This window comes from Ornithorhynchus anatinus, chromosome 14 (genome assembly GCF_004115215.2).
Source record: "Ornithorhynchus anatinus isolate Pmale09 chromosome 14, mOrnAna1.pri.v4, whole genome shotgun sequence".
NCBI classification, from domain to species: Eukaryota; Metazoa; Chordata; class Mammalia; order Monotremata; family Ornithorhynchidae; genus Ornithorhynchus; species Ornithorhynchus anatinus.
In genome coordinates this window covers 51,495,704-51,517,542 of record NC_041741.1, presented here as the reverse complement: position 1 = coordinate 51,517,542, position 21,839 = coordinate 51,495,704, and the positions used below count along the sequence as shown (strand labels likewise).

Genomic DNA, 21,839 nt, shown 5'->3' with positions numbered 1-21,839 from the left:
TTCCGGTTGACGAGTTGGACTTCTTGTTCTTGGCCACCCCTAGACATCAACGAGTGTATCAGCGGGACGCACAACTGTCGGCTCGGAGAGATTTGCATTAACACGTTGGGATCTTTCCGCTGTCAGCGCGAGAGCAGTTGTGGAACTGGCTATGAGCTAATGGACGACAACACCTGCAGAGGTAGAGACCATGTCACGGGGAAGAGACCATCCCGCGTGGAACACAGGGACCTGAGAAAGGGCCGAATCATAGCCGGGTCTCTATTCTGGGACTCTCACATCCGTAGCGGGGAGGATTGTGTATTGCTAAGGAACTCTGCCTATGAGGCAGAGCCTCCTAAATCCCTGTCTCCAGATCCCAGATCCCCTAAAACCCAGTCCACCGGGCACTGCCACTAAAATGGGGGCCGGGGTGGATTTTAGCTGCTGCGTGTGCTTTACAAAAAAATCATATTTGTGCCACCTCTTTCTAAAAGAAAGATGTAAACTTGTTCCTTCAACTGGATTAAAGCAGAATGTGTTTTGGACTGGCTGGGCTTTGCCCAGATAGATAAGCTGCACAACAAATTTTGCCCTGCCCCTTCCTCTATGGGTGGAGATCTTTGTGCATATCTTTAGACACTGGGGCTTTACGTTTTCTGAAGGAGGAAATCGTTCAGGGAAAAAGCTGGATTGAAGTAGTTTGTGGGCAGTGGGCTTTCTCTGCTCAAACACTCCACCGTGGCAGAGTTTACTGTGTAGTTTGTACCAGGGCGGTGCCGCAGAGACCCTGGGCAGTTGAATGTGAATGCAAGTCAGCGGTATACCCAGTAAACCCCCTGGGGATGTGGAGGCTAGGAGTGGAAGAAAAACCGTTGAGTTGAGCTCAGGGCAGGAGTTTGTTAGCGTTTTGAAATGCTCCCATCCCCACCGGCCCCCGCAGCTTATTTTAAGTCAGTCGAGAACGCGCCGATTTTGAACTCTCTTGTGCTTTAAGTGAAGTGAGACGCTTCGAGCCGGACTCTTGCTAACCATTTCTTTTTTTGTGACGTACCAGATATTGACGAATGTGAGACTGGTATTCATAACTGCCCCTCCGATTTTATCTGTCAGAATACGCCGGGATCTTTCCGCTGCCGACCCAAGCAGCAGTGCAGGACTGGTTTTATACAAGAAGCTGTAGGCAGCTGTATCGGTAAGACGCCCTCTGTACCGACAGCCGATTCTGAGCGGTATCAAGGACAGCCGGGGAGCCAGTTGTTGCTTTCGGCTGTTTGCCATCACGTATAGAAGGGGAGCTCTTACTGTTCCCCATCACTTTATCAGTGGTATTTATTGATCGCTTACTTTGTGCAGAGCAATGTACTAAGCGTCTGGAAAGTAAAAAAACAACAGAGTTGGTAGATATGATTCCTGCCCGCAAGATACTTACTATCTAGAAGGGGAGATAGATGTTAAAATAGATTAGGGATGGGGGAATTAGTGGAATAGAATATATTGAGTGCTGCTGTGCTCAGTGCTTGGGAGAGTACAGTATAGGGAAGCCGCGTGGCGTGGTGGATAAAGCATGAGCCTAGGAGCCAGAGGACCTGGGTTCTAATCCTGACTCCACATTTTGTCTGCTTTATGATCTTGGGCAAGTCACATCACTTTTCTGTGCTTCAGTTTCCTCAACTGAAAAATGAGGATTCAATACCTGATCTCCCTCCTACTTAGGTTGGGATAGCGACTATATCTGCCTGACTAACTTGTATCTGTCTCAGGGCTTAGAACAGGGCTTGACAGATAGTAAACGCTTAACAGACACCATAAGAAAAACTAGACCTCAAGGAACTTCAGTCAGCCGTGAACAGAGCACTGTTCTGAGCACTTGGGAGAGTACAGTCGAGTTTGACACGATCCCTGTTCTCTAGGAACTTACAGTCTAGCAGGAGAGGCAGTCATTAAAAGAGTTTTCAGATAGGAGGAAGAAGGAGTTGAGTGAGTGTGTTGGGAGGGCACTGTTAGGGCTGAGGTGGACAGAGGAGAATGAGACGAAGTGGAGTCGAGGGCCAGTTCTCTGTCAGAATAAAGAGAAAGGGAAGCCAGGGAGCAGTTAAGCAAGACAGTGATGAATTGAGCAGAAACCAGATAGAGATATAAAGATACCAGGATCTCTACCTTAATTAATTATGGTATTCATTAAGCCCTTACTATGTGTCAAGCACTGTTTTAAGCACTGGGATAGATACAAGTTAATCACATTCAACACAGCTCCGGTCCCACATGGGACTCACAGTCTAAGAAGGAGGAGGGAGAATAGGGATCAAATTCTCATTTTACAGTTGAGGAAACTGAGGCACAGAGAAGCGAAGTGACTTGCCCGAGGTCACTCAGCAAGCAAGTGACGGAGCCGGAATTAGAACCCAGGTACTCTCTCAGGCCTGGGCTCTTTCCACTAGACCATGCTGCTTCCTCCACCCAGGCATCACTGACATTTTATATCCTCTAAGAGGACCGTGCTCTAAGTTTACCAGGAGTTCCGACGTGAGATTGATACCTAACTCCAGACACCCTCCATTTGCCTCTCCCTCCCTGCCACCCTGAGCCTCCATTCAACTCACAGGAATCATCGACTTGGATCAGCGACATCATGTTACCTTAGCACCAGTAGCATCTTGACTTTCTGGTGCCTTTCATCAGTGATATTTATTGAGCTTACTATGTGCAGAGCCCTGTACTAAGTGTTTGGGAGAATAGAGTACAACAGAGTCGGTAGACATGGTCCCTGCCCTCAACAGACTTCCAGTCTAGAGGACCTTTCCTATGAAAGCTCCAAGTAATAGTCCCTTAGAGAATTTTCAACCATGGATCTTGGATGAAGGCGGTCTTTTGATCATTAAGCTATTATCGTGTGCTAGGCACTGTACTAAGCGCTGGGATAAATAGGAGCTCCACATGGGCTCACTGTCCCCGTTTTATGGGTGAGGTAACTGAGGCCCAGAGAAATGAAGTGACTTTCCCAAGGTCACAAGGCAGACAAGTGGTGGAGTTGGGGTTAGAACTCAGTTTCTTCTCCCAAGCCCGTGCTCTGTCCACTGGACCACACTGCTTCTCAATATTTTGACATAGGAATCCTCTCCCCACCATTTTTATGCCTCCTTTCCCTCAGGCCCAAACGGTGAATTCTCACCCCATTTAGAATGGCCGCATAGCTGGGTGAGAATCTTAATTCTTATTCTCCAAACGTAGATTTATTCATCCTCAAGCCGGGAGGGACCCTGAGCTTTTCCTTTTGCTGCAACTTGGCTGAGGGCAGAGGATGTCTCAGCAGAATGCTGATTGAGGTCCTTGGAATTCCTGGCGGAGTGGACGTTTAGTTGAAAAAGGCTAAGAAACGGTTAGGTTTGCAATGAGATGGGGGCTAAGCTGACAAGGCCTCCAGAAAGCTTAGTATAACTGGGCCAACATCAGTTTGACTTAGTACAAGGCTTAGAATAACAATAATAAAAATAATTGTCGCATTTGTTAAGCACTTACTATGTTCCAGGGACTGTTCAGTGCTGGGGTGGATACAAGCATATCAGGTTGGACACAGTCCCTATTCCACACGGGGCTCAAAGTCTTAATCCCCATTTTACAGCTGAGGCAACTGAGGTGCCGAGAAGTAAAGTGACTTCCCCAAGGGCACACAGTAGAGAAGTGGTGGATTTGGGATCAGATCCCAGGTCCTTCTGACTCCCAGGCCTATCCACTAGGCCATGCTGTTTCTCAGCTAGAAAGACTCTATCTTCCCATCTAGACTGTAAACTTCTTGAGGGCAGGGATTGTGTCTACCAACTCTATCGTAGTATACTATCTCCCCAGCACTCAGTGAAGTGCTTTGCACACAGTTAGCACTCAATAAATACCACTGGTTGATTGGTGGGCAGGGGCATGTCTACCAGTTCTATTCAGCCAGGAAGTCAATCATATTTATTGAGTACTTGCTGCGTGCAGAACACTTTACACTGTACTAAGCACTTGGGAGTAACAATATCACAGATACATTCCTTATACATAACGAGCTTACAGTCTAGAGGACTTATAAGCTCTCAGTCACTCAGTACAATGCTCTGCACACAGTAACCGCTCAGTAAATACCATTGATGGATTGACATGGAATTTCCCTTGCTCTAGCAATGAGCGCTAGATGATATCGATGAGGCCGAGCAGAGTTTGGCAAAGGTTAGGTTTGGCCATTAAAATGGAAAAGATCTCCTAAGGACACGCTGCGCTGTTCTACTTTACTCCTTGCAATTTTAATCAACGGAGCAACTGCCGGGAGAACAGACCGAACTATGCAGGGGCAGAAGAAAAGGGAAAAAGTGAGTTTTAAATCAGCACTGAAGCACTCCAGTGGCCAGTAAATACTGGTTTACCGACAGGTTCATTTTCAAACAGCAAAATGGAGAGAGAGGAGAATTGCCATTTTAGGATGGGGGTGTTCAGGACAAGCACAGAATTGTGGTTCAAACGCCACAGGTGTCTCAACCGGGACAAGGGACACGTAGTTAAACTGGAGAGTGGTGGGCTCAGAATGAACCAAAGGAAATATACCTCTGCCCTGCCTGGGGAAAACTGATGAATTACATTACCCCGGGATCGGGGATGGGGAGAATTGATTAGTAGGCTCAAGAGGGATTTGAATACCTTCATGCCGGAGAGGTCCAGAAAAGGTTACTGGAAGTAAAGGGAAGGATGACGGAGGGGTTGTCATGGAGACAGAATCCTGGACAAGGGAGGGATCAAGGATTTGACCCAGTAATGGTGATGCTCATGTGCATGTGTGTGTGGGGAAAAGTTTTAAAGACCATGAAAATGGAAATCAAAACCTCGGTAGAAGAAATATGTGTGCTGTAGGCACAGTTATATGTATGCATGCATGCATACACAAATGTCTGGTTGGCCTTCATACTCAAAAGAAGATGAAATAAAGGTAGAGTGCTCTGCACACAGTAAGCACTCAAATTCCACTGACAATATATTAAGCAGTTGGGAGAGTTCAGTTCCACAAGTTGCCCACAATAAGTGGTCAGTCAAGAGGGGGAAACAGAGATCAATATAAATAAATTATTCATTTTTTCTTTGTTTTATTTATTTATATTAAATCTCCTGCTTCTCTTCCCTCCCCTCAGCTAAGAGGGACAAGTACTGGTCTTGTCTCTGGACGAGTACAGGTATTAGAGCCAAACTCTTTGCTTCCCGCCCACCGCCATCCTACACAAAGGATGAAGGGGAGTTCAGAAATCTGCTAGGTGAAATAGTAACTGTCTGAGTTTTTAAGCTGCCACTTCTAGTAGGAAGAATGCTGGCTCTGTGTGGGGGCCAGTTTTCAGTCAATCAGTGGTATTTACTGAGCACGTACCAAATGCAGAGCACTGTACTGAATGCTTGGGAGAAGACAGTATCACCAAGTTGGTAGATGTGTTTCCTGCCTGCAATGAAGATCTGTGTCAGATCTTTTTACATCCCTGGGTTGAGCACAGTGCTGAGCACTCAGTCAGGACCACCATGATTGGTCTTCCTCAGGCTCCGGGTGGGTAGGGCAGCGTGGAGAGTGGTCCATTCCTCAGCACAGTGCTGGGCACACAGCACCATCCTGATTAGCACCGTTACAGAGAGCCGCCCAATGTTTGGAGCAGATTTATCGAGGACGAATGAATCCTTTTGGGAGATTGGGCCTCTCTAAACTCTTCCAGGTATTCCAGCTGATAAAGTCTTCCTTTCTTCCGGTCATAGATATCAATGAGTGCCTAAGCACCAGTGCCCCGTGCCCCGTCGGGCAGACGTGCATCAACACGGAAGGCTCCTACACGTGCCAGAAAAATGTGCCTAACTGTGGGCGGGGCTATCACCTCAATGAGGAAGGAACGCGTTGCGTAGGTTGGTACGAGGAATCCTCCAGTTTGCCGTCACGCCCTGCGGAGTGGGGTGGGGATGTTGTGGGGAGGGAGGGATTCCTTCAGGGGGTGGTGGGCAACAGGGAAACTAAGTGAATTCTTTACTTTCACTGACAGCTGTCCTTTCCGGCTACATAAGACCCCTAGGAATTTTTTTACTTAAGATGCTATCCCAGATGGAAATGTCAGTGTGGAGGTTTATATTCTCCCCCCCCCCACACATATACATACACACACATTTCTTCCTCTTCTTCTTCCTTCTTTTTTCTTCTTCTAGTGCTTACTGTATGCGAGGCACTGAATTAAGCGCTGGGGTGGATACAAGCTAATCAGGTTGGATATAGTCCCTGTCCCATGAGGGGCTCACATTCTCAATCCCCATTTTACAGATGAGATAACTGAGGCACAGAGAAGTAAAGTGACTTTCCCAAGGTCACAGAGCAGACAGGTGGCGGAGTGGGATTAGAACCCATGACCTTCTGACTCCCAGACCCGTACAAAATCATCAGGGCCTGTGTGGGGCTCCCGGTCTAAGTGGGAAGGAGAACAGTTATTGAATCCCCATGTTGCAGATGAGGGAACTGAGGCACAGAGAAGTTAATTTACTTTCCCTAGGTCACATGACTCTCAGGCCTTGCTCTTTCTACTAGGCCACACTGCTTCTCTCCATTCCTTCCTCCATTCCGTGGCTGAAGTAAGGCCCTTGTGCCCTACCCTTACCCTTCTGATCTGCTCTGATCCGCCTCCTTCCTAGAGATGCAGAGCTGTTGGGGGAGAGTTAGTTGTGTTCCTGGACACCCCCTCCAGGACCCACAAACAGCCCCCTTCCGCTACTAGAATCCTCCTCTTCCACACAGTCTAGAACGCTCGGTGAGAGAAGAACTGAAAATATCCCCTTCCGATTTAACAGTGGGCTTCAGGGGACCAGCATCAATCAATTGGTGGTGTTTATTGAACGCTTACTGTGTGCAGAGCACTGTACTAAGCTCTTTGGGGAGGTCAGTGCAACAGAGTTGGCAGACATTCCCTGCCCCCAACGAGCTTTCAGTCCAGAGGGGGAGACAGACATAAAATATGAATAATTTATAATTACGTGAGTTACCGATATGTCCACATAACTTCTGTGGGGTTGAGGGTGGGGCGACTATCAAATCCCTTCTTGGCCCCAGTCCATAACAGGCCTACAGGCCTGGTCTCTCCCGGGAAGTCCTCCGACATTCTGGAAATGTTCCAAATGCCCTCTGGGAGACCAGTCTGTATCTGTGGACATCCAAACACACCTGTAGTTAATGAAATAATAATAATTATGGCATTTGTTAGTGCTTTCTACATGCCAAGCACTGTTCTGTACTAAAACCTTACTTCCCCTGACTAGGCTGAATTTGGTTCCAGATGTCTTCCTGTCCAGGCTTCTTCTCTTCAACACCTGGCCCTCCTCAGCCGGCCTCTGGGTCCCGGGCCTCAGAAGCCGCGTCACAGCACGTGGCTCCAGACCAAGGGGCATGGGCTGGGGGGCTGTTTTGATCCACTCTGGGTTCCGGTGAACGGTGAACTCCCACCAGGTGGGACACATGTGAGGTCATGACATGCGTTAGCGGTGAGCGCGGCAGAGTGTGTTACGTCCCCTGGGTCTGTCCGAGCGGCGTCTCGGAGTGCCGACGGCAGCCTCCCTGGTTCTAGTTGGCGATGACTCGGGTGCCGGAAGGGGTGGCGGTTCTATCAAGTGACGTGTCCCCTTTTCCAGATGTGGACGAGTGCTCTCCGCCGGCTGAACCATGTGGCGAAGGCCATAAATGTCTCAATTCCCCCGGGAGTTTCCGCTGTGAGTGCCGGGCTGGTTACTACTTTGACGGAATTAGCCGGACCTGTGTCGGTAGGTGTCTTCGTCAGTCTGCTCATCTGACATTCTTTAGGGGTGTTTTCTTAAATGTACTTGTTAAGCGCCTACTATGTGCCACGCTCTGTGCTAAGCACTGGGGTAGATACAAGAGAGTCAGGAAGGACACCATCCTCCAGTCTAGAGGGAGATCATCCAAAACCTTTTCCAGGTTAAGGATGTTAGCCCATTACTTCACCAGATCTTCTTCCTGAAGTCCTAATGATTAGCAAATGTAGTGACTAACAGTGATAATTATTCCAGTATTTATTAACTGTTTTCCATGTCAAAACACTGAAATAAAAGCTGGAGTATTTACAAGGGAAGTAGATTGGGCACCCCCAGTGGGCTCTCAGCCTGTGAGGGCGAAAGACCAGTGATTTTATCCCCATTCCCTAGGTGAAGCTCAGAACCAAGGCCAAGAGAGGTTTCGTGACCTACCTAAAGTCACAAAGCACTCGGTGGTAGAGCCAGAATTAGAACCCGAGTGCCCCGACTCCCATTTCACCACTCTTCCCACAATACCACACTATCTTCGGCCTCTCTCTCCGTCAGCACCCAAGGCTGACACCCCAGAGCTGGCGAGGGGAAGGGTGCCTGGGAAGCCTGGGACGGGAAGGTCCGGCCCTCGGAGGGGGCCTCGGTGCTGACCATCGTCTGACGCTTTCCTCCCCACAGATGTGAACGAGTGCCGGCGCTACCCGGGCCGGCTCTGCGGTCACAAATGTGAGAATACTCCCGGCTCCTACTATTGCAGTTGCACGGTGGGCTTCAAGCTGTCCTCGGATGGCCGCTCCTGTGAAGGTAGGCCCCGGCCGTCTCGGTGGTCACTGTGGCCCTGTGGGGGATCTACGGAAACGAGGGAGTCGCTTTTCCGGGGTGACGGGTCACTCAGCGGAGGGACCGAGGGACCTTAGTTGCTTTTCATTCATTCCATTCGTTCGTATTTATTGAGCGCTTACTGAGTGCAAAGCACTGTACTAAGTGCATGGGGGAGTACATTAGAACAGTAAGCAGTCACATTCCCCATTCACTTTCCCACATGGAAATGTGAAGGATGGGGAATCTCAGCACTGGGAAGGTCATTCGGACCAGTCATCCCGCCTCCGGGCTGGACAGATGCTTGGCTGAATCCCGGCTTTTCATTCACTCATTCAATTGTATTTATTGAGCACTGACCGCGTGCAAATCGCTGTACTAAGTGCTTGGGAGAGTATATTAGAACAGTAAACAGATGCATTCCCTGCCCACAACGAGCTTACAGTGTGGAAGGTCACAATGGGCAAAGGAGGTACTGTAATGACTGGTCCTGAGGGTGGGACTGAGGGCTGAAGGACTGAGGGCTGCTGGACAGTGGCCAGTGCCCGCCCTTACCACTGGACTCTATCCTACCCAGTTATTCATTCATTTAATAGTATTTATTGAGCGCTTACTATGTGTAGAGCACTGTACTAAGCTTGGAATGTACAATTCGACAACAGATAGAGACAATCCCTGCCCAGTGACGGGCTCACAGTCTTGTATCTACCCCGGCCCTTAGTACAGGAAATAGTAAGTGCCTAACAAATACCATTAAAAAATTATTATAAGTATTTGACACCTAAAGAGAATTTTTTCACCTTTAGATTTGAACGAGTGTGACAGCAGTCCCTGCAGCCAAGAATGTGCCAACGTTTTTGGCTCCTACCAGTGCTACTGTCGCCGGGGCTATCAGCTGAGCGACGTGGATGGAGTGACCTGCGAAGGTAAGCGGTGGGCCGGCAAGTCGGTTAGGACGGAGCCGAAGTTGAGACTGCCTAGCCGTTTCCTCTCCGATTCCTCTCACCCATCGACAAAGGGCAAGTGGCGGGTGGGAGAATGGAAGGACTGTAGTTTGCTGGAAACCAGATCGCTTGGCAAAGGTAATGCAAGGATGTGACTCCCCAGAGTCCCGATTTAACAAGAAGAGGAGGTAAGCGGCATGGTTTAGCGCAAACAGCCCGGGCCTGGAAGTCAGAGGGCCTGGATTCTAAGCCTGGCTCTGCCACTTATCTGCCGTATGACCCTGGACAAGTCACTTCTCTGGGCCTCATCTTTAAATCCCGCATGGATTACTGCATCAGTCACTTTGCTGACCTCCCTGCCTCCTGCCTCTCCTACTCCAGTCCATTCTTCACTCAGCTGCCCAGACCATTTTTCTACAGAAATGTTCAGGCCCTGCTTTCCCATTCCTCAAGAACCTCCAGTAGTTGCCCACTCACCCCCGCATCAGACAGAAACTCCTCACCATTAGCTTTAAAGCCCTCGATCAACTTTGCCCCCTCCTACCTCACCTCGCTGCTCTCCTACTACATCCCAGATCACACACTCCACTCCTCTAATGCCAACCTTCTCACAGTGCCTCAATCTTGTCTCTCTCACTGCGCTTGTCCTACCTCTGGACTGGAACACCCTCCCCCCTCATATCTGACAGACAATTACTCTCCCTGCCTCCCTTCAAAGATTCATTAAAGGCCCATCTCCTCCAAGAGGCCTTCCCTGACTGAGCCCTTCTTTCCTCTTCTCCCACTCCCTTCTACGTCACCCTGATTCCCTCCCTTTATTCAGCCCCCCTTCCCAGCCCCTCACGTCCGTATCAATCAGCTATTTATATTAATGCCTTACTCCCCCTCTAGACAGTAAGCTCGTTGTGGGTAGGGAATGGGTCAATTTGCTGTTCTACTGTACTCTCCCAAGCCCTTAGTACAGTGTTCTGCACACAGTAAGCACTCAATAAATGCGATTGAATGAATGAATGAGTAATGTTTGTCTCCCCCTCTAGATTTTAAGCTTATTGTGGGCTGGGAATGGGTCATCTTGGACTCTTCCAAGCACTTAGTACACAGTGAGCGGTCAATAAATAAGACTGACCGGCTGACTGCCCGATGACTGGCTCTTGCAGATATCGACGAGTGCGCGCTCCCCACGGGTGGGCACATCTGCTCCTACCGCTGCATCAACGTCCCTGGGAGCTTCCAATGTACCTGCCCACTCTTGGGATACAGATTGGCCCCCAATGGACGCAACTGCCAAGGTGAGGAGAGCTGGGCATTGGAGGGCATGGGGAAGGGTGGTGGGGAAACTTGGGGAGAGTCCTTGGGAAGCTGCTAGGCAACGAGATCCTTGAGGGCAGGGAACTGGGCCGTCCTCTCCCAGTTGCTTAGTGCTTAGTTCGGGGCTAGGTAGACCATGAGCTTCTGGAGGGCAGGGATCATGTCTACTAACTCTCGGGGACTCTCCCAAGTGCTCATCACAGTGCTCTGCACACAATCTGTATTCTTCTTGAAGGCAAGAAGTGTCTCTACTAAAACTACCGGGGACTCTCCCAAATGCTCAGAACTGTGCTCTGCACAAAGACTGCAATCTGCATGTAATCACAGTGGAAAGAGCAAGGGTTTGGGAGTCAGAGGTCCTCCACTTGTCAGCTGGGTGACTTTGGGCAAGTCACTTAAATTCTCTGTGCCCCAGTTCCCTCATTTGTAAAATGGGGATTAAAAATGTGAGCCCCACGCGGGACAACCTGATTACCTTGTATCTGCCCCAGCGCTTAGAACAGTGCTTGGCACATAATAGGCATTTAAAAAATACCATCATCATCATTATTATTATATTCTTGAATGCAAAAAGTGTAGGTACTGTGTCTACTCTCCCAAGTGCTCAACACAGTGCTCTGCACACAATAGACTGTAATCTTCTCAAAGATGGGGATTGTGTCTACTACTAATAATTATGGTGTTTATTGCTATGTGCCAAGCACTGTTCTCTCATGTTCTCTCCCAAGCATTCAGCACAGTGCTCTTTACACAGTAGACTGTAAGCTTGAGGATGGGGATCATGTCTATCAGTCAGTCAATCAGTGGTACTCACTGAGCACTTTCTGTGCACAGAGCACTGTACTAAGCATGTTGGAGAGTACAATATAGCAGAGTTGGTAGACACGTTCCCTGCCCACCATGAGCGGACGGTCTAGAGGGGGAGACAAGCATTAATATAAATAAATACATAATGGATATGGACAAAAGTGCTGTGGGACTGAGGGAGGGGTGGATAAAAGGAGCAAATCCAGGTGCAAGGAGGATGAAGAAGGGAGTGTGAGAAGAGGAAGGCTTCTTGTAGGAGATGTGCCTTCAATAAGGCTCTGAAGGCGGCAAGAGTGATCGTCTGTCAGATTTGAAGAGGGAGGGTGTTCTGGGCCAGAAACATGGCGTAGGCAAGAGGTCAGCAGTGAGGTAGACGAGTTGGAGGTGCGGTGAATAGATTGGCATTAGAGGAGTGGAATGTGCAGGCGGGTTGTAGTAAGAAAGCAGCGAGGTAAGGTAGAACTTCACTCTCGATGTTCATAGATAGATATTAATGTCTATTTAGCCCTCTAGACTTTAAGCTCATTGTGGGCAGGGAACTTGACTACCAACTCTTGTCATATTGGACTCTCCCAAGTGCTTAGTCCAGTGTTCTGCACACAGTAAGTGCCCTGTAAATACGATTAATTGATTATATTCTCCCTCGTGGGGAGAGTCTAGATCCCTCTGGTCAGACAGCTCCTGTGGTCACAGTCCAGTTGTAGGTCAGACACGGTGGGAGAGTTTTGCATCTCTGCTCATCGGGTTGCCGTTCCCTGCTCCTCACCGTTCCATTTCGGATGTCCTCTTCTAGATATCAACGAGTGTGTCACCGGGATCCACAACTGCTCCGTCAATGAGACCTGCTTCAATGTCCAGGGGTCTTTCCGCTGCCTGTCCTTCCAGTGCCCGGAAAACTACCGCCGGTCTTCGGACGTGTAAGTAGGCGGAGCCCGAAAGCGTCCCCTGGAGGCTTCACCCTCAGCCGGTATGGTCGGTAGCCCTGCCGGTCTTTTCTCTGTCGCGTGACCCGGAGCAAGTCACTTCACTTCTCTGGGCCTCAGTTCCCTCACCTGTAAAATGGGGATGAAGACTGTGAGCCCCACATGGGACATGGAATGGGCCCAGCCTGATTAGCTTCTATCCACCCCGGTGTTTAGAATGGCACCTGGCACATAGTAAGTCCTTAACGAATACCATTAAAAAAAGAAAACAACACAAAAAATGGGTCCCAGAAACTTGTCATGGGGCCCGTGGCTTGTCACAACTTGATTATGACCATAACATAACTAACCTGGGAGTCAGAAGGACCTGGGTTCTAATCCTGACTCGGCCACTTTTCTGCTGGGTGGGTGGGAAGGGACTAAGTGTATTCAGGCTCTGCTTCTTCCATCCTCAGCCCTGATAGGCACCTGACATTTCATGGCGTAGTGGATAGAGCCCGGGCCTGGGAGTCGGAAGGTGAGGGGTTCTAATCCCGGCTCCACCACTTGTCTGCTGTGTGACCTTGGGCATGTCACTTCACTTCTCTGGGCCTCAGTTCCCTCATCTGTAAAATGGGAATTGAGACTGTGAGCCCCAAGTGGGGCAGGAACTGTGTCCAATCCGATGAACTTGGATCTATTCCAGCACTTAGAACAGTGCTTGGCACATAGTAAGCACTTAACAAGTACTGGAATTGTTATCATTATTATTTTAGCAGGTAATAACATTTTCTGGACGTGAGCTACGGTGGTTCTTAGGTAATCGGTGGCGGAGTTGGAGTTGACTGATTGAGGGACCCGTGGCTCCCTTCTCTGGCTTTTTCTGCTGTTTTCTCTCACTCTTTCCCCAGGATCTGTCTATATTGTGTTCTCCACTCTTTTTAAACTTGTTCTTCTTTTTTTTTCCCCCAAGGCGTTTGTTTCCCTCCAATCCCCTAGGCGGTTGAAAGCCGGGGGTACCCCGTAAATTACTGCAGGGGGGTTACGCGATCTCTCCGTGGGCTTTTCATGTTGGTCTTCATCTCTGAGCAGCTGAGAAACTACACTCGCTTTTCCCACCGCCTCTCATTTGGAATTCCCTCCCCGAGATCCTTTAATTGGGTCTGGCTCGCCCTTGGGGCTTGAAAAAGATCCGGGTGTATTAGCGCGATGTTCAAATCCAACGTGTTTTCCAACCACAAAGCCAAAGGGAGAAATCCCCGAGGCAGGAGGCGTTAGCCCAAACTGTGCCTAGCTGTGTCCGTGGTTTTTTTCCCCTCCCCTCTTTCCGTGCATCGGACATGAGCTTTGTATTTTGACAGCTCTGCTGAGCGCAGGACACTGACCCTCCCTAAATCAGTGCACAAAAAACAATTCAAGGAAATCCAAAACCAGCTGGCTAAAGTCTCCGACACATTAAAGGATCCCCGGGCAATGTGCCCGAGGAGGCCGACCGGTGAGCCTGAAAGGTGCCGGTGTCACGTGACTTCCACTTCTTCTCCGTCTGATTCCTCTCCCGTTTGGATGCCTCATCTGATATCCGACAGCACCGCATAGTGGCAACCCAGGGGATGGGGGTGGGGGGATCACAATAGGTGGTCTAGTGGATAGAGCCCGGGCCTGGGAGTCAGAAGGACCTGAGTTCTAATCCCAGCTCTGCCACAGTGTCTGCTGTGTGACTTCAAGTCGCTTCCCTTCTCTGGTCCTCAGTTCCCTCATCTGTAAAATGGGGTTTAAGCCTGGGAGCCCCATGTGGGACGGGACCTGTGTCCAACCTGATTAGCTTGGATCTACCTCAGCGCTTAGTACAGTGCCTGGCACTTAGTAAGCACCTAACAGATACCACCACTATAGCAGGAGGGACGGTTGTCCTCACGGAAAAAGCCCCAGTTCTGCCTCACGTGGGCTTGCGAGCCGAATCAATCAGTCACTCGATCACTCAAACGGTCGGTCTTGGGTAGGACCTTGTGCCAGGGAATTGGAGCATCCGTCCAACCCCGGGAGAAATGGTTTTTGTGGCGGGTATGGCGGGCACGGCAGAAGGGCCAGGGGGACTGGAGCTCTTGGCCTTGATCTGGCCATGGCTAGTGGTCGGTGCTCAGAACAATGCTGCATGAATAGAAAGTGCTTAATAAATGTTATAGTAATAATAATACTACTACTAATACTAATAAAATTAACAATCATAATAATGGTAATAATCTGATGATCTAGCTGATCCTGGGAAGGGAAGAAACTTCTGTGACCACCATCCCTCTTAAAGAGACTTGCAGGAAGGCAGTGTGGTCTAGTGGACACCTCGCCGGGAGTCAGGAGGCCTGGGTTCTCGTTCTAGCTCTGCCTCATGCTTGCTGGGTGACCTAGGGCCAGCCACTTAACCTCTCTGGGCCTCAGGGTTGGCATAGATTATAATTACAATGAGTCACTTCCTCTCCTGACCTCACAGGGCAGGGAGCCTAAAACGAGGAAGAGTAAGAGCTCTGTAGGAATACTTTGGGTTGGGAGCTCTTTCTAATGTGTCGGCGGCTCCTCAGGAGAAAGGAGAAGAGGGGGAAATGCAAGAATGCCTTCTGTCAGCCCGTCGGCCCCCATCTTAAGAGAAGTTGGTGTGCAAAGAAAGGAAACCGGGCAGGGGGCATAATAGGCAGCGTGATGAGGGCATTTCATGTCCTCGGGTTCCCCTATCCTTTTTATTTGGGAGAAACAGGGGCGCCTAGTGGATAGACTATGAGAGTCAGAAGGACCTGAGTTCTAATCCTAGCTTCTCCCCATATCTATGTGACCTTCACTTCTCTGTGCTTCAGTTCCCTCGTCTGTAGAACAGGGGACTTCAGACTATGGGCCCCACTTGGGACATGGATGGTGTCCAACCTTATTGGCTCGTATCTACCCCAGTGCGTAGTACAGTGCTTGGCACATAGTAACTGCTTAAAAAATATCTTATAAGATGGATTTCAGTAGGTTCTAGGGTGGCACCCAGGGTGCATCTCCTGTGGGCTGACGCGGGTACGCGGTGTATACTTCTTGCGGGCCGACGTGGGAACTCTGGGTGTACCTGTTGTCGGCCAATCCAGGAGCACCAGATGTACCAGCTGTGGGCCGATGTGGGAATGCTAGATGTACCTGTTACGGGCCAATGTGGGAACAGTGAATGTACCTGTTGTGGGCCAACAAGGGGATGCTGGATGTACCTGCCACGGGCCAACGCGGGAATGCCGGATGTACCTGCCGAAGGTTGATGTGGAAACCCTAGCTGTATTGGCCGGGGGCTGCAGAGGGAACGCTGGTCGCATCCGTTCGGACACAGCCCTTACCCAACATCGAGCTCACCATCTAAGGAGTGGGGAGAACTGGCACCTACTCCCCCTTTTTCAAATGAGAACACTAAGGCCCAGCAAGACTGTGACGTGTCCTTGGTCACACAGCAGGCCGGGGGCAGAACTAGGATCAGAATCTGTGTCTCCAGATTTCCAGTCTTTCCCCTCTAAGTCATGCAAAAGAGGAGCTTCAGGGGAGCTCAGCCCCACCCCCGTTAACTCTGTGTGACAGTACAAGTAGTGGTAGAGGTTATAGTTATTATTATTATTAATGTTGTTATATTTGTTAAGCGCTTACTCTGTGTCAAGTGCTGGGTAGGGACCAGTTAATTGAGTTGGACACAGTCCTTGACCCACATAGGGCTCACAAGCTAACTAGTAGGGGCAACAGGTTTTAAATCTCCATATAGTAGAGGAAACCGAGACACACAGAAGTGAAGTGGCTTGGCCCAGGTCACCCAGTAGGCAATGAAGCTCATTCGGTGCAGAGCACTGTGCACTAAATTCTCCCAGTTTTCCAACCAGCTCCTTTGAAAGCTGCCACAGTCCCTTGTCTGGGCTTTACTGAGAGGCTACCGAGAGCCAGCTGATGCCAAGGTCCGGCTGGATGGGCTTGCTGGCCGGTCAGTAAGTCAGGTAGTCAATTGTATTTATTGAGCATTTACTGTGTGCAGAGCACTGTACTGAGCACTTGGGAGAGTACAATAGAACAGTGTAATAGATACATCCCCTGCCCACAGTGAGCTTACAATCTAGAGGAGGAGACAGACATTAATATAAATTACGGATATGGACATAAATACCGTAGGGCTGGGAAGGGGGATGAATAAAGGGAACAAGTCAGGGAGACACAGAAGGAAGTGGAAGAAAAGGAAAAGAGGGCCAGAGAAATTTGTGAGCTACACCTGCGGTTGCCCAGATGGCCCTCAAACAGAGTTTGGGGGTGATCTGGAGGAGTAGGGTTCTCTGAAATCCAAAAAGCATTTTTTAGCTAGTCTTCTCCCCCTCTTCTCCTACCCCACCTTTCCCAGTAGGCTTAAATCAACCCATCAATCAATGATATTTATTGAGCGCTGACTGCAAGCCCCTCCCCACCCACCTGGGCTGGCTTGAGTGTTCCCCCCCCCCCCAGACACCCATGGCCCTGGCCCTTCCTCAGCTCGAGAAGCTTTTGGAAGATGGGAGGGGGCAGGAGGAGAGGAAGTAAGGGAGCTGGATAATCGCCAACCCACGAGATCGGCGCCCAGATGGTGGAGACGCTTTTGAACACCGGGAGCTGCGGGCTCGGTAACTCCAACCCCACAGGCGAGCGGGGAGGGAGTCAGCTGCCCCCCTGGCTCTCCCCCAGCTCCGGGGGCCGCCGATCCACACTTGGGCTAGTCAGTCAGTCCTATTTCTTGAGCCCCTCCCGTGTACAGAGCACCATCCTGAGTGCTTGAGAGAGTACCATATAACAACATAACAGGCACATTCCCAGCTCACATAGGCCAGCAGCCTAGAGGGGCTGATGGACATGAATATAAATAAATAAATGGCAGAGATGTACATAAGTGCCATGGGGCTGAAGGAGGGGGGAAGAAAGGGGGCTAATCCAAGGGCAAGGGCCAGAAGACCGCCGGGGAGTTAGAGAACGTCCTTCCGGGACGGACCTTCCGCCTGCTCAGAGGGAGAAGAAAAGGCTGAGGCTTCGATGGAGGCACGTGGGCAGAAGTGTCGGTCTTCCTCGGCGCGGGGTCTGGCGGGAACGGGACCCCCTTGGGGTCGGAGCGCCGGCCGGAACGCTTCCTCGCAAACCTGAACCCCGGCGGGAAACGCTCACCAAGGAGACCTCCCCCAGAGTCCCCTCTGGTCCCGCTGGTCCGAACTGCACCCCCCCCGCCCGCCCGCCCCCTCCGCCACCTCCTGGTGCCTGGCTTCCTGCTTGTTCACTAATCCTCCTCTTGTCTTGTGTTCTCACTTTTCTTGCAGTCGCTGTGAGCGCTTGCCTTGTAATGAAAGTAAGGAGTGCCTGAGCCTGCCTCTGAAAATAACCTACTATCACCTCTCTTTCCCCACCAACATCCAAGTTCCGGCCACCGTTTTCCGCATGGGCCCCTCCACCACTGTCCCGGGGGACAGTGTCTCCCTGTCCATCACCGACGGGAACGAGGAGGGATTTTTCACCACCCAAAAAGTGGGCCGCCACCACACCGTGGTCCTCCGCGAGCCGATCCTGGAACCCAGGAACCTTCTCCTGACCGTTCAGATGGAGCTCACTCGCCACCGAACTGTCACCAAGTTTGTCTCCAAGCTCTATATCTCTGTGTCCCCCGAGCTCTGAGAGCTTTTTGCCCGTGGCCGTTAGGGGTCCCCCCCCCCCCCGACCGACGACGAATAAAGTTCCAATATCCGCTCTCTCGCCGCACGCCGTTGTTGCCCCTCTTCTCTTGACTTCCTCCTCTCTCATCCTTCTCTCCATTTCCATCGCCGGCCTGTCTGGGGTCCCATCGCCTCACGGTTCTCTATCGGATGTGCTCGCGTGACCCTATAAAGAATATCCGGGTGTGCAGGACAGAAGGGCAGGCAGAGCGGAGGAGGTCGGTTCTCCAGGGCAGGAATCGGGCTGACTCCATCTGTACACCCTCAGGTGCTCGGCATAGTGCTCTGCACACAGTAGACTGTCACCTTGAGGCAGGGGATCGTGTCTACTAGTTATAGTGAACTCTCCCAGGTGTTCAGCGCAGTGCTCTGCACACGGTAGGCCGTCGCCTCCTTCAAGGGTAGGAATCTCTTCTACTAGCTCTGTCTAACTCTCTCCGGTACTCAGCGTGGTGCTCTGCACCCAGGAGGTGCTCAGCAAATACTACTGATTGACTGAACACAGTTGGAAGCAGCAGCAGAGAGGGTCAGCAGAATCCTAGTCGAAAGATTGTGCCTTCAGGATTTAAATGCTTTCTCCCTCTCTTTCGGACTTGGGACGTTTGAGCGGACGATCGCTGGTGAAAGTTGAGCGTAGTCGAGTGGTGCGTTCTGCTCTCAGAAAAAGCCAAGCTCCAAACTGGAGCCGAATCCTCCCCTTACTGAGAGGCGTGTAAATTCTGCGGTGGCTGCCTGGGACGGAGGGAGTGGGCACGGCCAGATCACCTGTCAGCTCTGATTTACACCCATCTTGGCCCCTGCCAACCCTCCGCGCGGGGCAGGAGTGGAGTTGTACTTCCAATTAAGGGACAGTGGAGGGTTTGCTAATGCGTCCTATTCTTGGGAGGGATCAGGTCTTGAGTCACAGGAGATGTAAACTCCTTGTGGAAAGGGACTGTGTCAATTCTAAGCTTTGTTTTTTTTTTAATGGTATTTCTTAAGTGCTTACTATCTGCCAGGCACTTTGCTAAGCGCTGGGGTAGATCCAAGCTGATCAGATTGGACATGGTCGCTGTCCCACATGGGGTGCACAATCTTAATCCCCACTGTACAGAGGAAGTAACTGAAGCACAGAGAGGTGAAGTGGCTTGCCCGTGGTCACACAGAAGACAAGTGGTGGAGGTGGGATTAGAACCCTGGTCCTTCTGACACTGACCCGGGCTCTATCCACAAGGCCACATTGCTTCTGGTTGTATTCTCCCAAGCACTCAGTACAGTGCTCTGCACACTTTAAGCACTCAGTAAATATCACTGAACGAAACTGAGGTCAGCACAACGTGGGAAGCATCATGGCCTAGTGGATAGAACACGTACCTAGAAGTCAGGAAGCTCTGGGTTCTATTCCCGGCCCTGCCACTTGTCCGATGTATGACCTTGATAGCTTGCATCTACCCCAGCACTTAGTACAATGCCTGGCACATAATAAGCTCTTAACAAATACCACCATCATCATCATTATTATTATTAGGCCTTCAGGCACTCACAGTCTAATGGGGGAGACAGAAAATATTAGCAACCAGTGGGAGCAGGAGGAGGGAAGACTTGTAGAGTCTAGACAGTAAGCTCATGGTGGGCAGGGAGGTTGTCTACCACCTCTGTTATACTGTAGTCTCCCAAGAGCTTAGTACAGTGCTCCGCACACAGAAAGCGCTCAATAAGTACTACTGATTGATTGAAGAAGCATATAGAATGTGTGACACTAAAGTTCCAACTCAGAGGCTCATTCCTTCTTGCCGGGGGTCAGCTCAGGGGCTGCGGTGGGGAAGCCCAAACCCAGCTCTCTGCTGCCTTCCACCCATCCAAATGCCCTTAGATATGACATTGTCGTAATCATCATCAGTAGCATTTAATGAGTGCCTCCCGGCTGAAACCCTTGGGACTGCACAATAGACTTAAGAAGACGCGGTCCTTCCCCTCAAGGAGCTCACAGTCAAATGTGGGGAGATCTAGACTGAGGAGATGCAGTGCTCCGCACACAGTGAGAGCTTAATAAGTTGGATTGATCGATTGAGAATTATCACCAGGAGGAGAAAGTAGGGGATTTGGGTGGGAGTTAGTGGTTAGGCAAAGAGGTATGTCAGATTAGTCCATAAGTGCTGATCAATCAATCAATCAATGTTAGTTATTGAGCACTTTGTATGTGCAGAGCACTGTACTAATAATTAATTTATAATACATATTTTAAAGCTATGTAGATCAGTTCTGTGGGGCTGTGGGCAGGGCAAATATCAGATATCCAAAGTTCACAGATCCAAGGGCGCAGACAACACAGAGGGGAAAGCGAGCTGGGGAAAAAAGGGATTCATTCGGGGCCATTTGGAGCGGATGTGACCTTAATAAAGTTTTGAAGGTGGAGAGAGTTGAGGTCTGGTGTTATATAGAGGGGGAGGGAGTACCAGGCTAGGAGAAGGAAGTAGGAAAGGAGTCAGACTGAGGGATTCTAAGTCCCAGGGTGGGTCTGAGGAGTTGGGGGCCGGCAGTTGAGAAGAAGACCCGCTGGAGATGGTGAGGGAGTGATCGTGTCCCTGTGTTTCCTGTTCCCCAGAAGGATACAATAATAATAATAATAATAGTGGTGGTGTTTGTTAAGCGCTTACTATGTGCCGGCACTCTTGTAAGTGCTGGGGTAGTTACAAGGTTATCAGGTTGTCCCATGTGGGGCTCACAGTCTTAATCCCCATTTTACAGGTGAGGGAACTGAGTCGCAGAGAAGTGAAGTGACTTACCCAAAGTCACCTAGCTGACAAGTGGCAGAGCTGGGATTAGAACCCAGGACCTCTGACTCCCAGGCCCGCCCTCTTTCCAGTAAGCCATGCTGTGATAGAGCCCTCGGGCCTGGCCCCACTGGGCCCCTTCCCCCCACCTCCCCTTTCTCCCAGAAGCCAGGGCCGTGTCCCGTGAAGTTTCCGTGGCCGGCATCCCGGCTGGGCCGGGGCTATTTGAATCCCACCGGGGACCTCGCCGTGGCCACCCAGGCTCACGGCACTGGACACTGGCTCCCTCAGCCCCCCGCCGCACGCAGACCCAACTGCAGAGGGTCCCAAGCTTCCCGGAGGACCCTAGGGGCTGCCCGCCTGCCGCCCAGCGGGGACAAGTCATCTTCCAGAGGATACGTGGGTCCCGGCTTCTTCCGTCTCTGTCAGGCTGGGCTCTTCCTGGCCTCGGGACTACCCGTGCTGGAGCGGGACCGGGGAATCGATCAATCAGTCAATCTCTCAGTCGTATTTATTGAGTGCTTACTGTGTGCAGAGCACTGTACTAAGCAACTGGGATAGAATACTAGAGCAATATAAGAGACGCATTCCCTGCCCACAAAGAGCTGACAGTCTAAAGGGGAGAAACTCGACAAGAAGTCGCTCGCTTTGGGGGTTGTGGGGGAAGAGGCCAAGTGGAGAGCTCAGAGGCCCGGGAGTCAGGGGTCCCGAGTTCTAATCCTGCCTCTGCCTCTTGCCTCGTTGACCTCAGCTATGTCACGTGACTTCCTTATGGCTCACTTTCCTCATCTGTAAGATGGAGATTACATCTCTATC

At 50.6% G+C, this 21,839-nt stretch overlaps 1 protein-coding gene across 4 annotated transcripts in view; it reads left to right on the top strand.

Moving 5' to 3' along the window:
* The window catches only part of FBLN1 (fibulin 1), an 81,887-nt gene that overhangs the window by 38,957 nt on the left and 21,091 nt on the right, over positions 1-21,839 (top strand). For 2 of the 4 annotated variants that reach the window (XM_029079160.2, XM_029079159.2), the window contains exons 7-15: positions 44-181; positions 1,037-1,174; positions 5,740-5,883; positions 7,645-7,773; positions 8,455-8,580; positions 9,402-9,521; positions 10,697-10,828; positions 12,448-12,571; positions 17,881-18,316. In XM_029079160.2, the coding sequence (XP_028934993.1) occupies positions 44-181; positions 1,037-1,174; positions 5,740-5,883; positions 7,645-7,773; positions 8,455-8,580; positions 9,402-9,521; positions 10,697-10,828; positions 12,448-12,571; positions 17,881-18,232 (1,403 nt within the window). In that variant the 3' untranslated portion in view covers positions 18,233-18,316. Of the gene's footprint in view, positions 1-43; positions 182-1,036; positions 1,175-5,739; positions 5,884-7,644; positions 7,774-8,454; positions 8,581-9,401; positions 9,522-10,696; positions 10,829-12,447; positions 12,572-17,880; positions 18,317-21,839 lie in introns of those variants that run through there. The other 2 variants (XM_029079158.2, XM_029079157.2) reach the window with 1 other exon arrangement.